General features: G+C 38.3%; 1 protein-coding gene across 1 annotated transcript in view; it reads left to right on the top strand.

Moving 5' to 3' along the window:
- Positions 1 to 1807: 1807 nt before the first annotated feature.
- COL4A6 (collagen type IV alpha 6 chain) overlaps positions 1808 to 12536 on the top strand; it is an 85265-nt gene continuing 74536 nt past the window's right edge. Inside the window, exon 1 of the mRNA XM_031056043.1 lies at positions 1808 to 1864. Within this exon, the coding sequence (XP_030911903.1) occupies positions 1823 to 1864 (42 nt within the window). The 5' untranslated portion in view covers positions 1808 to 1822. The remainder of the gene's footprint in view (positions 1865 to 12536) is intronic.

Below are 12536 nucleotides of genomic sequence, written 5' to 3'. Positions count from 1 at the left end.
GGAACATTACTATTGTGATTTAGTTTATAAAAGGATATAATGTGACCTTCAAACATCTGCTTATAAAGAGAGGGTGTTAAGCAGGACTATAGGCCAGATCACTTTGTTCTTAAAATGACATTTTTGGAACTTTCATTACAAGGACTGGCTGTTCCTTGCTTTGTGAGAGGCTCCTATGAAAGTGTACTGACATGTGAAATTCCTCTCTCATACTGCTGCCTCTCTGGGCTGCTGTCCTTCTGCCATATGGTCAGTCAGAAGGATTATTTGCTTATAGGTTTGACAATAACAGGAAGACTATTCAAATGGTGAAAGTTTACTAGTGCTGTACAAATGTGTTTAGTCTTGGCTTAGCTTCCAACAGCTGAGGCAAGGAAGTTTATCAATCTCAGTATAATTATTTACTGCCTTATAATGACGACTCTGATGGCCTAGTAGCTAATGCATTGCTGGGAAATATGCTCCACTATCATATGTAGTCTTTATATTAAAATTCTGTGCAGGAAAGAGCAGCATAAGCAGTTCTGTTGTTCCAGTCTTGTAACAGCATCAGCAGTCCTTCCAGAGCACAGTTCAGTTTTGTGGGGCCATAGACTGGAGTGCACAGATGCAGTGATTGCTGCCCTGGAGCTCCCTCCTTGGAATGTTTGTCCAGACATCTCATGTTCAGGTACACCCACTGCTCCTTTCCCTGCGTGGCTTTTGCTATGGATTGAAATGAAATGGGAAGTCTCTCACAGTATGGGTAGAAAGTAACACTGAACAGGGTCTAAACCTCCCCATATTGAGAGCTGAGTAGCTGTGGCTCTTTCCTGTGCTTTGGCAGGAGATGACTGTGAGGAAATTCCAAATGCTGGGGAGCAGCAGTGTAACAAGTGCAGGAGATGACCAGTTAATAAGAGGTAGAAAGGAAGCATGGAACTGAGTATGTCATTACTTTCCAGTAATAGACTGTATTTGTGGAGTTCTGTCTTTAAAATCCACAGATCCTCTCTTGGTCCTGGTAAACATGAAGGTACCCTCAAAATGACATTTAAATCCTGTTCATGACTGGTTCTTATACATAGCTTTAAAATGTGGGCTGTATGGAAAATGTTTTGGTAGTTTATATCTATAGTTTTGTATAAATATATATAAAAACTACAATTTCTGGTGCATGCATGAGGTGCTTTGTCTAAATATCAGCTTAGGGTTGGGCACACAGTACAAAATACTCCCTTGAGACACAGCCAGTACTCAGTCACCAGATAAAATGGCATTTGAATTTGCTTGAGAAGGACATTTTGGTAACAAGCTCAATCTCGCCTCTGTTGGAGTCTGTCAGAAGTTTCCATTGACCCCTCTGAATGCAGGATTCACAAGTGCTTGCAAATCTTTAGTGAGGTCAGATTCTTTGCCCTTCATGCCAGTGCACCCAGCAAAGAAAAAGACTAATCCTATGAGGATCTGAGCCCATCACTGTGAGAGAAGTAAATAGAATTGAATACTTAAATTCAAACCTTGTATCCCCTATCTTCTATGAAGTGCAGTCTTACATTGCACTTAATCCTATCAAAGTGTGGGCTACCCTGTGTCCTCATTGTGATTTCCTGCCTCCCTTTTGCTGGATCAGTTGGTTAGATGGTGAGGCAGATCAGTCTATTGTTCTGACAGAAAAGTACCCTCTGCTGTTCTTCTGACCCTTCACAGACTCACAGTTTGCTGGCTCTCAAGAGGTGGGAATAGGGAGCAACAAGACAAGGAGAGGAATCTGAGAGTGGAAATGAGACTTGGGGCAGCAGCCTGCAGTCCAGAGGAATTATTGTGAAACAAGGATGACTGTATGAGTAAACCTGCCAAATCAAACTCCAAGTGGCCTATTCAGGTACCAAAAACACACTCAAACTTTTACTGACTGGGCAGAGTGACGGAACTAAGTCAGCTAGAATAGTGTCAGTGAAAACACTGTGAATGTTGTCAAGTTGTAACCTTGCAGCTCTGGGAGTCATATCTATTGAGAGCTGATGAGTAAAATCATCTTGTAAAAAGCAAATTATTTAATCTGAAGTTACCTAAATAACTCAGTCTTACTGGACAGTTCAAAGTATAAACTCTTTCCACTCCTGCATTTTCAGAAATTCTGGGGAACACAAAACACTAAAATTTAAGTTGTCCCTTGTCCACATCTAAACTGTGGTGCTGCCTAGTTTAACTCTTCAAAGGGCCATGCAATGGGAGTCTTGAAATATTCTTCTAAATTGCAATGCATGTAAATATTACTAACCCTGTTCTGATGCTAGGGCAGAGGTGGCTTTTGGAAATTCAGTGCAGGTCTGTAAGTGTTCTGTCCATTTCGATGGGTAGGTTTTCTTTTTTCATGCTAAATTTACTGTTTTTTCCAAAATTCTCTCCAAATTTTCTTCTTTAGGATATACTATTATCCTCTAGGCCATTTTTTTTTCTGATGTTGTAGGATCAGAATTCTTCAGTGTGTCATGTTGCAACTCTGTATCCCTGAATGAAGCAACAGGGCTGCAAGGATGTTGGCTTTCATTGTGATCTGCTCTGCTGCTTTTTGGGGCAGGGTTGGTCAAGGGGAACTCAATAGAGTTTTGGTAATAGGCTCCAAAATCAAATGAACTTGTGCAAGGCAAATTTACAGCGTGCCTTTTCTCCTTAAGAAAAATCTCAGTGGCAAACAATCTGAAAGGACCCAACATCTCAATAAGACACGGTCCCTCCCCTCTGCTCCCTGTCCTGAAAGGGCCCTTTGTTCCCAGGTTTCAAGGTGGGCTCATTGACTTTCATGTTACCATGGAGCTAGCGTGTCTTTCTGCCTGAATTATATTTACTGGTAATCTCCACAGCTTTTTCAGCAAATTAACACAGGTGATTTGTGAGTGGACTTGGTTGGACTAAAGGCCAGCGAAGAACCTGTTTGAGTAACCAGATGAAGAAATAAAAGGTCTAAAAATAAAGTTCTGGGGTAAGCCTTGATTAAAAGAGGGAGGGCAGCTAACCAGAAATGCTGTTAACTTCTAGTTTCTATTATCTGTAACACAGGAAGGCTGGTGTTGGATTTGAATGCTGGAAAACTTAAATACAATAACTCAAATAAAGGTCTGTTAAAATTTAGAATTTAAAATTGACAGCAGTACCTAGTATGGAGTTACTTAGATGGAAAAGGAAGAGGTACTTTCATGGCAATTAATGGTCCACACAGTTAAAGCTAGATGATTCTGATTTGTTCAATAAAACCTATACATACATTTACTGTTTTTTCTCAATACATTTCAGCCTGCTGTATAATAATATAACTGCATTTAAGAATTTAGATGGAATAGTTTTTCTCCAAAAAATTCTGATTCAGTGAATTTGAGGAATTTGATTAAATGGACCGATGTTGTTGACGTTCTGTGCAGGAATGATAAACATTTTCATAAAATTAAGCCAGTTTGATTCTAGTCCTGTTGTGAAAGTTTCATGCTTAGGTATTCCAAGGAAGATTGGATGATTTCCTAAAAGATACATATGTGATTTTTCATCATCACTATGTTAGACATATTTTCTGTTGGTTCTGAGAGAGTCCTTGATTTGCTGAATGTGCTGTCCTCTCATTGAATCTCAGAGTGCTTAGCTCTTGGTAGGGCAGGTCCCTGCCAATAAGAGCAGTTCCTTTTGCCTGGCATTTCCTTGTGAGTGATAGCCCTTGGAAATATCGGAGTCTGTTATTTTAAGAACATCTGTTGTTTCATGTCACAAACCATGGTATTTTTCAACAGGAGCCAATGTAAAAGTTAGAATACAGTTTACCAACTAAGGAAAAAAAGGAGTAGTCTTTTCTTGATACAGTACAATTTGAACTAAATAGTGTGCAAGTGAAAGTACAATGAGCCAGGCTGTACAAAAACACATAGGAGAAATTAATATCCAGTATGGAGAAGAATTGTTTGTTCTTCCATTTGACTTTTTACTTATAGTCGTGATGTTATTATTATGCATGTGGCCAAAAAAATAAAAAAAAAACTGCTTAAGTTGGCAAAGTCCTTGAAAAAAGTTGTTTGAAATAGCGTGGGTGTTTTTTTCTCAGGAGGGACAGCTGTGCTTAGCTAGCATGTTGCTCGGTGAGACCGTAAATTTTAGCACTAATCTTCAATTCATTAATTGTTGGGTTTGCTGTTCTGAGTGATAATGTTCAAGGCTGGATATTAAGTTACTAAGAATTTTCTAGTCGTGGGTATTCTACATTACATGTACAGCAACTTTTAATCTCCTGGGTAGGTGCTGTATGTGTAGTGTAGGTCATCCCTTATCATACTATGCCTGACAGCTAAGAAATAAATGAACTCAAAGCCCAGTTTAGGACACTTTGAAAGCTTCAGATGAGTTATTTGGTGGTATGGTTTCAACTATTACAGTGTCCATTCTGAGCAGTAATTCCTTTTTTGTTTCTTTTTTTTTTTTCCTTTTTTTTTTTTTTTTTTTTTTTTTTTTTTTTTTAAAATGCGTTAATTCTTTTTTTTTTTTTTTTTTTTTTTTTTTTTTTTTTTTTTTTTTTTTTTTTTTTTTTTAGTAAAACTCACTTTTAATATGGTGGGCATCTGGTTCTGAAGTGAAAAGCCTTTCCCTCTGAGTCCTCCATGTCTGAGCAGTTCTAACTGCACAACAGTGGAGTCAGTCCTGAGGGTCTGCTTGAGAGAATTTATACAAACAGGTCTTAAGATGTTGATTTCAGTGAAATTTTGTGATTTTAATCTCCACTGTATTGGTTTCTCTGTTTAGGTGACATCTGTCCATTATTATGTCTAGTGGGTTTCAGGGAAGACAGAGCAAGGTAATGCCCTAAGTGGAATGGATGTACTCTTACAGGACTTTATAACTTTATTATTTTACAAAATAACTTCTGTAAACATACTTGCTTGGACTTCCAGAATTAAATAACTGTTTATTTAACATTTTGTCCATTTTTAATGTTAATTGGTTAAGACTTCATTTTAGCTGCTTTTACTTCCTGAGCTGCTTTTTGTCATCTCCCAAATGAGAAGTCCTAAAGTATGGCTTTAGGTTGGACAGGGGTAAAAGGGGATTAGAGGGTTAAAAATTTTAACAAGTCACTGTTTCAAACAGTTGCTTGCAAGGGCACACACACCTATTGATAAAGATCTATGCCTCTGGCATGAAAGAGTTCTGAAGATTATATAAAGTAGGCATTTCGGTTCTAAATTGCATCAGACTCCACAATCTAATTTTGTAGATAGTTTTAGTCCTTCTGATGACAGATTTTCCTTTGCATGGTTTAATAAAGACTGAAAAAAATATTTCTTTAAATTTCAAGTCAGGTTCTGTGACAAACTGGACATCTGAAGGTTCATGTTGAATATGCTCAGTATATGCCTTTTCTTATCTATAAAGCAGTCTGAAACAAAAGCCTTGGTTTCTGTCCCCAACATATAAAATAATATGTGAAACAAAAAAAATCTAAAAAAAGTTTTACTTACATAGAGGAAAAAATTAAACTAAAATCTTAAATTAATGTTTGCATTGTTTTCCACTTGAGGAGTTATGATAATAATGTCTCCAAAGACATATTTTCAGTTTTTTTAGCTGTTGCTAAGAATAGTTCCCTTTTGTCTCAGTTTTTCCTTCCCTTATCCAGTACTAGCAAACAGAGACATTTGGTTCTGTGCTTTCTAATACGTCATTCTGAAGTTCATACTCTGCTTAATAGCCTAGAAATACACCTAAAAAAACCCCAGGATATTTGTAAATAAAATTACACATTTATTCTGCCAGTTCTATATTTTGTCCTATTTGGTTTCCTGGGAGAAAGTGTGGCAGCACACTTTGTCTCAGATTTAATCAGTACCTATTCCTCAGCAAACATACTCTTATCCTGTCAAAATACTGCATCAAACTATACCTCCTCTGATCTGTTTAATCTAGATAAATGTTATAAAGGCCTTTTGTCTTTTCCCACTCCAGACAGGTAAGATTATCCATAATGGGGATTGTACATTTTGTCTTGGCAAAGGTTTGCAAGATACACAGTTGATGAATAGACATCTGCTCTGCTCAGAAGTGTTACTTGAAATTAAATAGGCCTAACAGTAAATTAAATACATGGCTACACAATGGAACTACTTAAATTTCCTTTGATATTTTATAGTTGTTTACCTTAGTTTATATTTTCTCACTTCTCCTTTATCAGTGTCACTGGGAAGAGAAGCTATCACGATATGCCAGGGTCTTCTCCAGCGTTTAGAACACAGCCTTTTTTGGTTTCTCAAGTGGCTGCCTAATTCACACATAGCTCAGTTGTGTGCAGTGTGTTCTGTAGTGAGTCTGCACTGTGCTTGCTGGGCTGACTGCAGGGGAATCCTTAAGCAAAGCAGCTGTGCCCTGCAGGGAAGGGCTTGGCTGCCTGAATTACTACAAGGGGTTGTTTTACCATTAAAGGACAAGGTGCTTGAAAGCCTCAGTGAAATGAGAAGGGCAGCCCAGAAAACAAAGCTGAACCAACAGCTGTAATAGTAAATACAACATCGTGTTGTGCATGTGCTATATCTACAGATAAAAGTGTGATTATTCTGTGCCAATAAAGTCACAGGTTGATTTTGGATTCATCAGATAAACCAGAACCCTCAGAGTCCTGAGTGATCATCTATCTAAAAGTGTGGACTGTGGTGCTGTTTGCCCTGCATATGTGTCCTACCAGGTTCACAGACAGGTCCAGGAACCTCTTCCAGGGGCTCTGCCATTGCTGCTCTACAGAGCAGAAGTGCAGAAAAGCACACTTATGTCATTGTTTCTTTTTCTTGGTCCCCTGTTTGAATTTCCAGGGCCTGGGATAAGCTCCCCTCAGAGCTATTGTGTGAATGTGAAGTAAGAGAGGGATTCATGAGAATGTTCAGGATCTGCATCTTTTAAAGCAACCCAGACATACTCAGCTGGAGGATAGGGAGCAAGCAGGCTGTAGCTGTTTATACAGGTTGGGCAGAATTTGGAAAGGATGTTATTTCTGTTACCTAAAAGTCTTGAATTCCCAGCCTTGTGTCCTCCAACCCCTTGTTACTCTGCTCTGCCTGATCTGAAGCTGTTCTGTCTCTTCCTTGCACCCCTTCACCCCTACCATTTGTATCTGCATTTTGGGATTGCTTGCTTTTGTTCGCTTCCAACTGATGGACAGGTGTTTTATTTGCTCCCATGGGTTTGAAAAAGCAACTTTCATTTGGAATACTGCTGGGGGTAAAATTTGAAAGGCTCCAAAGAATCTGTTGGTGTAGATGAATGCTGGGAAATAAGTTGGGGTATTTTTCTGTAGAAAACCTGCCTGGTCTCTGCCTGCCTTTTTTTTTTCCTTTTTCCCATCAGCAGCCAGAGCCTGCAGGCTTTTGGGTTCTTGTGCTGCTGAAACCCAAGCTCCTGGGCCTTGCTATAGAACTTGAAAGATGTGCCCAGATCTTTCTCCAATGTCAAAAACATCCATTTTCTTTTATCCTGGAAAGACTAATTTTTCAGGTTTTCTTTTTTCCTAACCTTTGTTCCATATGGAATGAAAAAAATGTAAGAAATGTAGTATTTCCAGTAGATAAAATTTTTGCCCTCCCTGTCTCTTCCCAGAGATAGTTTGTTTGAAAAATACTTTGCAAGACCACCACTGTGTTTGTAGAGAACATTAAGATAAATGTGTTTATAGATAAGCTGTATTCAGAAACATATGGTTATTTTCATCAGTATGATAGGAGGGCTCATCAAAGTCACTTCACTCTCTACAGCTATAGCTAGAAAAGGGAATTACTTTAGTAAATCCACGGTTAGTTATGTAAGCCTGCTTGCATGATGATATAGTATCTCAACTGCATACTCTTTGTTTTTTTACCAAAATTTACGATTTTCTACCTATTGCTTACTCTCTGTAATTCTGATATTTTTATAGCGTTGGAAAATTCTCAATTGCCAACTGATTTATCCTCTGTTAGGGGCTAAATTGGCAGCCTTTGGACTTCAAAGGGCATTTAGACTGCATTTGCTGCTTGGATGGGCCTTTTATGCAACTTCTCTTTTGCAGAGTTGTAGGGCTACAGGCAAACGACATGTCTGAATTTTACTCTTAATTTGTTTGCTTTGTTGAAGGTGCACACAGATGTACATGCAGTTTTAAGGATGTACTATATTCATTATTTTTCATTTTAACATAGAGGAACTGATTTATCACTGACATTTGTGCTAGGACAAGATATTTGTAAATGGTACTGATGTCCTGGTTGTATTCTACATTTCTCATAAAGGATAAATGACCAATCAAGAGTGCAAAGTTGTTAACAGCCAAGAGTAGACAGTTGTATGCTGCTGGGACATGTTGAGACTTGATAAGTCCCACTCCCTGAAGATAGAAATAGTACACTAGAAATAGCAGAGAGGATAGAGGAGCAGCTCCAAAGATACTTACTTTTTAAAAAACAGCATATTTTTCTTAATTATGTTTACTACTATGGTGCCTAAACACTAGTTAACAACAAGGACCCATTGTGCAAGGACACAAACATAGTAGCAGACATCTTTTTCCCCTAAAGGAGAGCAATTTTTCTGTGATTTTACTCTTTGAAGTATTTGGTGGGTGGAGCATGCAGTGCCTCCCTGGTTTCTTTTGTGATTTAATTAACCAAGAACACGCTATGTGCATGGTACTTTCCAAAGCTGATGTAGAAAATCTTTCCTGGAGGACTTAAAACACAGTGGGATGTCTCACTGTGCTATTTGCAGTGGCTTTACTCTGTTCTTGCTTCAGTCAATGACAAAACCTCCCGGGAAATTAGTGAGGATGCATCCACATCCAAGCCAGCTCTTATTTTCAGGATCACAAAGTGCAAGGGAATAGAATGTCTACAGAGATGGAGGCTAAAGAGTTAATCATGTTGGAACTATAACAGGTAGTCTTCTGACAGTTCCAGGAGATGACTGCATATGTTTTTATTTAGATACTCTATAATTATATAGACTTTCAGCTGTTTGGGCCTTTTGGCCCTTCTGTGACGTGTGATGAAGATTGTCTATTTAAAAAATAGAGTGAAAGCTTAGGTGAGACCAAATGGGTTGCTCAGTTATCTGTGCCACCCCAAAAGGAAGGAGTGACCTTGATGTAGATATTGTAAATGACCTGGAAAAGATGGGTAAACTTTATACCCATGGGCCATCATACTTTGCTAACTTTTACTGCTCACAAGAGTGGTTCTTGGAAGATTCCACCATCTGCAGCTGATGTGTGCCATTGATTTTGGAAATTTAATCTGGGGAAGTATATTAATAATCTGGACAGACAAATACTGAGTCTGTAGCCATTAGTTTGGGATACAGGCATAGCTAATTGCTTTTGTGTAAAATGGAGATGCCCAGCTCATCTGTGTATAAATTCCATTATTAATGACAAGCTCCAGCAGCAATAATCTCTTGCTACAGGAACATTTTTTAAAGTAAACTCAGTTCTTAGTCTCTCATTTTCATTTTCAAAACTGTAGTCCTCTGGTAATTTATCATGGGACATCAGAGTTTCTTAATGAGTGGCTTGATAATGTGACCAGGGATTTGAATGCAAGGCACTGTGTGCAGATTTGGAGTCCCTGCTGCAGTTAGGAGGAGTGCTTGCATTCCCTCCCCAAAATATGGACTTTGTAGAGTAAGAATTATGTGTCAGAGTAATGTGGTGGTTGAAGTTGTCCCAGACATTTTATCATGTTCCATGTTGTGGGATGGGGATGCAGGAGCTTCCCTATGTATGTATTCTGGAAATATGAGAGCTATAAAAATGGCTATGGCTAATAAGGATTATTTCTGTCACTTTGCTGTGGAGAAAAGTTACTGTCTAGGTTTTTTCAATGTCTGTGCAAGTCTGCATACCTGGGAATTCAGTGCTGAGGGCAACCTTTTCCTAATCTGACAAGGAAGGAATCTGGAATATTCCAAACATTTTATTTTGTCCTATGGGCTAATCAAGGGAAACAAGTGTCACATTCCAGCTAGAAGCTACATGACATATTTATTTAAAATAAAAGTGTCAGATAAAAAAGGGATTTTCACACACTTCTCTCATGCGTTTTGGAATAACATGGCTTCTCTTATAGTTATAGAGGCATTTTCATCTTTCTCAAGGTAATTATTTCTAAAGAAGGAATTGTGCTATTTGGTTTTTCTTTCCATGTCATGTTCAGAGTCATCTGTGGCAGGGAAGGGCAGTCTGTTGTACTGCTTTGGCTTTTGTGGAAGCTGAGGCAAATCCAGGAGGAGCTAATGCATATCCTTATTTCTTTGCAGGATTGTTCTGTGCTCAGGGAGGTATCCTGAGGGTGTTTCTGAGGCTTTCTCTAAAATAAGTGAGGTTATCATAGCAGCTTGTGACATGAGCAGAGATACTAGGTTTCACTGATAATTTTTTCAGTGAAATTTTGCAAGGGTGTCTGAATGTCTGGTACTATGAATAAAATTTCCTTATTAGTCATCAGCAGGTAATTCTGAGTTATATGAAAATTGTTAATTTGAAGATTCCAGAAGTTTTCATTACACTTCCTTTCTAGCTTTTGATTATGATGTTCTTTGTTAAGATTTTATACTGCTGTAATGGAGCAGTCCTTAACTTGAGTTGGGAAGTTACTGGAGACAAGTGTTGGGGGAAAAAAAGTCATCCCTGTCATATCTCCTTATGCAAGTTAGAGATTCTTTCACTTTCTCTTTTATCATCAACTTTTTTTTTTGTCATCATCCTTTTTTCCTCTTTTATCATGAGTATGCTCTTTTTTCAACAGACTTTACACACTCCAGTTTTGTGTGGTACCATTCCTTAGAATCCATTCTTTACTGAAATTTTCCAATTTATTTGCCCATTTCCACCACCACTACTTTAGCTTTCTCATGATAAAGATGATGTTTTTAACCTTTCTGCAGTCCTTTACCAAAACATGCTCTCAGCCCATTCCTCTTGCTTCATTTTCCTATCTGATTGAAGTCATTGTCTTCGGATGAGATTTTTAAGCCTTCTGCAGTTGATCCTTTGAAACAGAGGAGAAGTTTTGATGCCAAATGGAGACCCAGCTCTGGCATCTGAGCTGTGCTTCCTGGAGGTCTCCCACTAAAGTCCTTTGTTAGATGGTTTACTCCTACCTGCTCCTACCTACAATTTTTGTATTTGCAGGTAGGTCCTTCCAGGTCACGTACTTTTATTCCATTGCCTTGTTTGTTGCTCTAGAGAAGCTGGAATGAACATTCTGGGACACCTCTTTTGGCATCACAGCTGTGAGGTCTCTTTACTCTTTGGCTCCAGTGCAGAACAAGCTGAAGTCAATGGAAAGATTTGAATGCCACTGCTTCTTTATGAATCAACTGTGCATAAATGCTTGACAGAGGTACACCAGAAGCACGAGAGGAAAATTGTCCTTACAATGACTCTTCGTTTTGGATGTCTTTTAATAATAGTTTCTCACTTGTATCAATACTTCTCAAATAGAGTGGGGTTTTTTTCCTACATTGAAATTATGGTAGTGATTCTTATGTAAGCCTGGAATAACTCAGTTAAAGTCAGGATGTATGTTACTCAGTTGATATTATGGCTGTTTAAATCTCAGAATATGTGTTTTTGTAACAGTGCTGCTATTTTGATTTTTTTCTTTTCAAGATCTTGGTCTGCTTCCATGCAATGAAATGAAAATGGTTTCATTAATTTCTCTTATAGTGCTGGAGCTTACCAGTATAACTAATAACCTTTTTTTAAATTCTTTTTTTTTTTCAAGAGCATATTCATCAATCTGAAAGGTAGGGCAGTACGAAAAAAATCCCTTCCCTGAACACATGCACCGGACAAGTATGACAGGCGCATGTTTACGTGGGTCAGGTTACAATCTGTAAATGTTTGAATGACCTTACATTCATATATTTGAATGGGAAAATGTATTAACCTTTTCAGAAGAGAACACTGTTGTCTAGACTCGTATATGCAACCTTTAGAGTTGTGTTCATAAATATTATGCCCATGGCTGTTTAGGATTTAAATAGTCATGGAGTGTCTGATGTCAGCTACTTCCCCTAAATAAAATACTCAGGACATGTACACCTGGTTTGGAGCCAACTGGCTTTGATTTGCTTCCTTTCCAAATGCCTTCATTCATAAGTGAGCAAAGTGATTCTCATGCTGTGAAAAAGAAACCTAGAAGTACATGGTGAACACAATTTAACACAAAATAAGGACATACTTTCAGTTTTTCACAAAGCTCAGTGAGATTTTTATAACTCCAATAAATTAAAGAGAAGCTTCCTATAAATTAAAGAGAAATATTTCTTTTGAATTCAGTGGAATTTTGACTAGAGCCATATTTACTACACTGCATCAATGATGAGAGCAGCAGGAGCCAGAGGGATAGAAGAAATGACGGATATTTGTCCAGTCCTCTGCCCTGGGAAAGACCTGACTGCCACCAGAGCAGGGGATTAGTGCTTTGAGACAGTGACTATTGCAAGGCAGTGAGCTCACAGGGATACAGAGCTATGGTGGAAGGAAACTTTGCCACTGCTCA

Source organism: Geospiza fortis, unplaced genomic scaffold (assembly GCF_000277835.1).
Source record: "Geospiza fortis unplaced genomic scaffold, GeoFor_1.0 scaffold157, whole genome shotgun sequence".
NCBI lineage: Eukaryota > Metazoa > Chordata > Aves > Passeriformes > Thraupidae > Geospiza > Geospiza fortis.
This window is presented reverse-complemented; position numbering and strand designations above follow the sequence as displayed.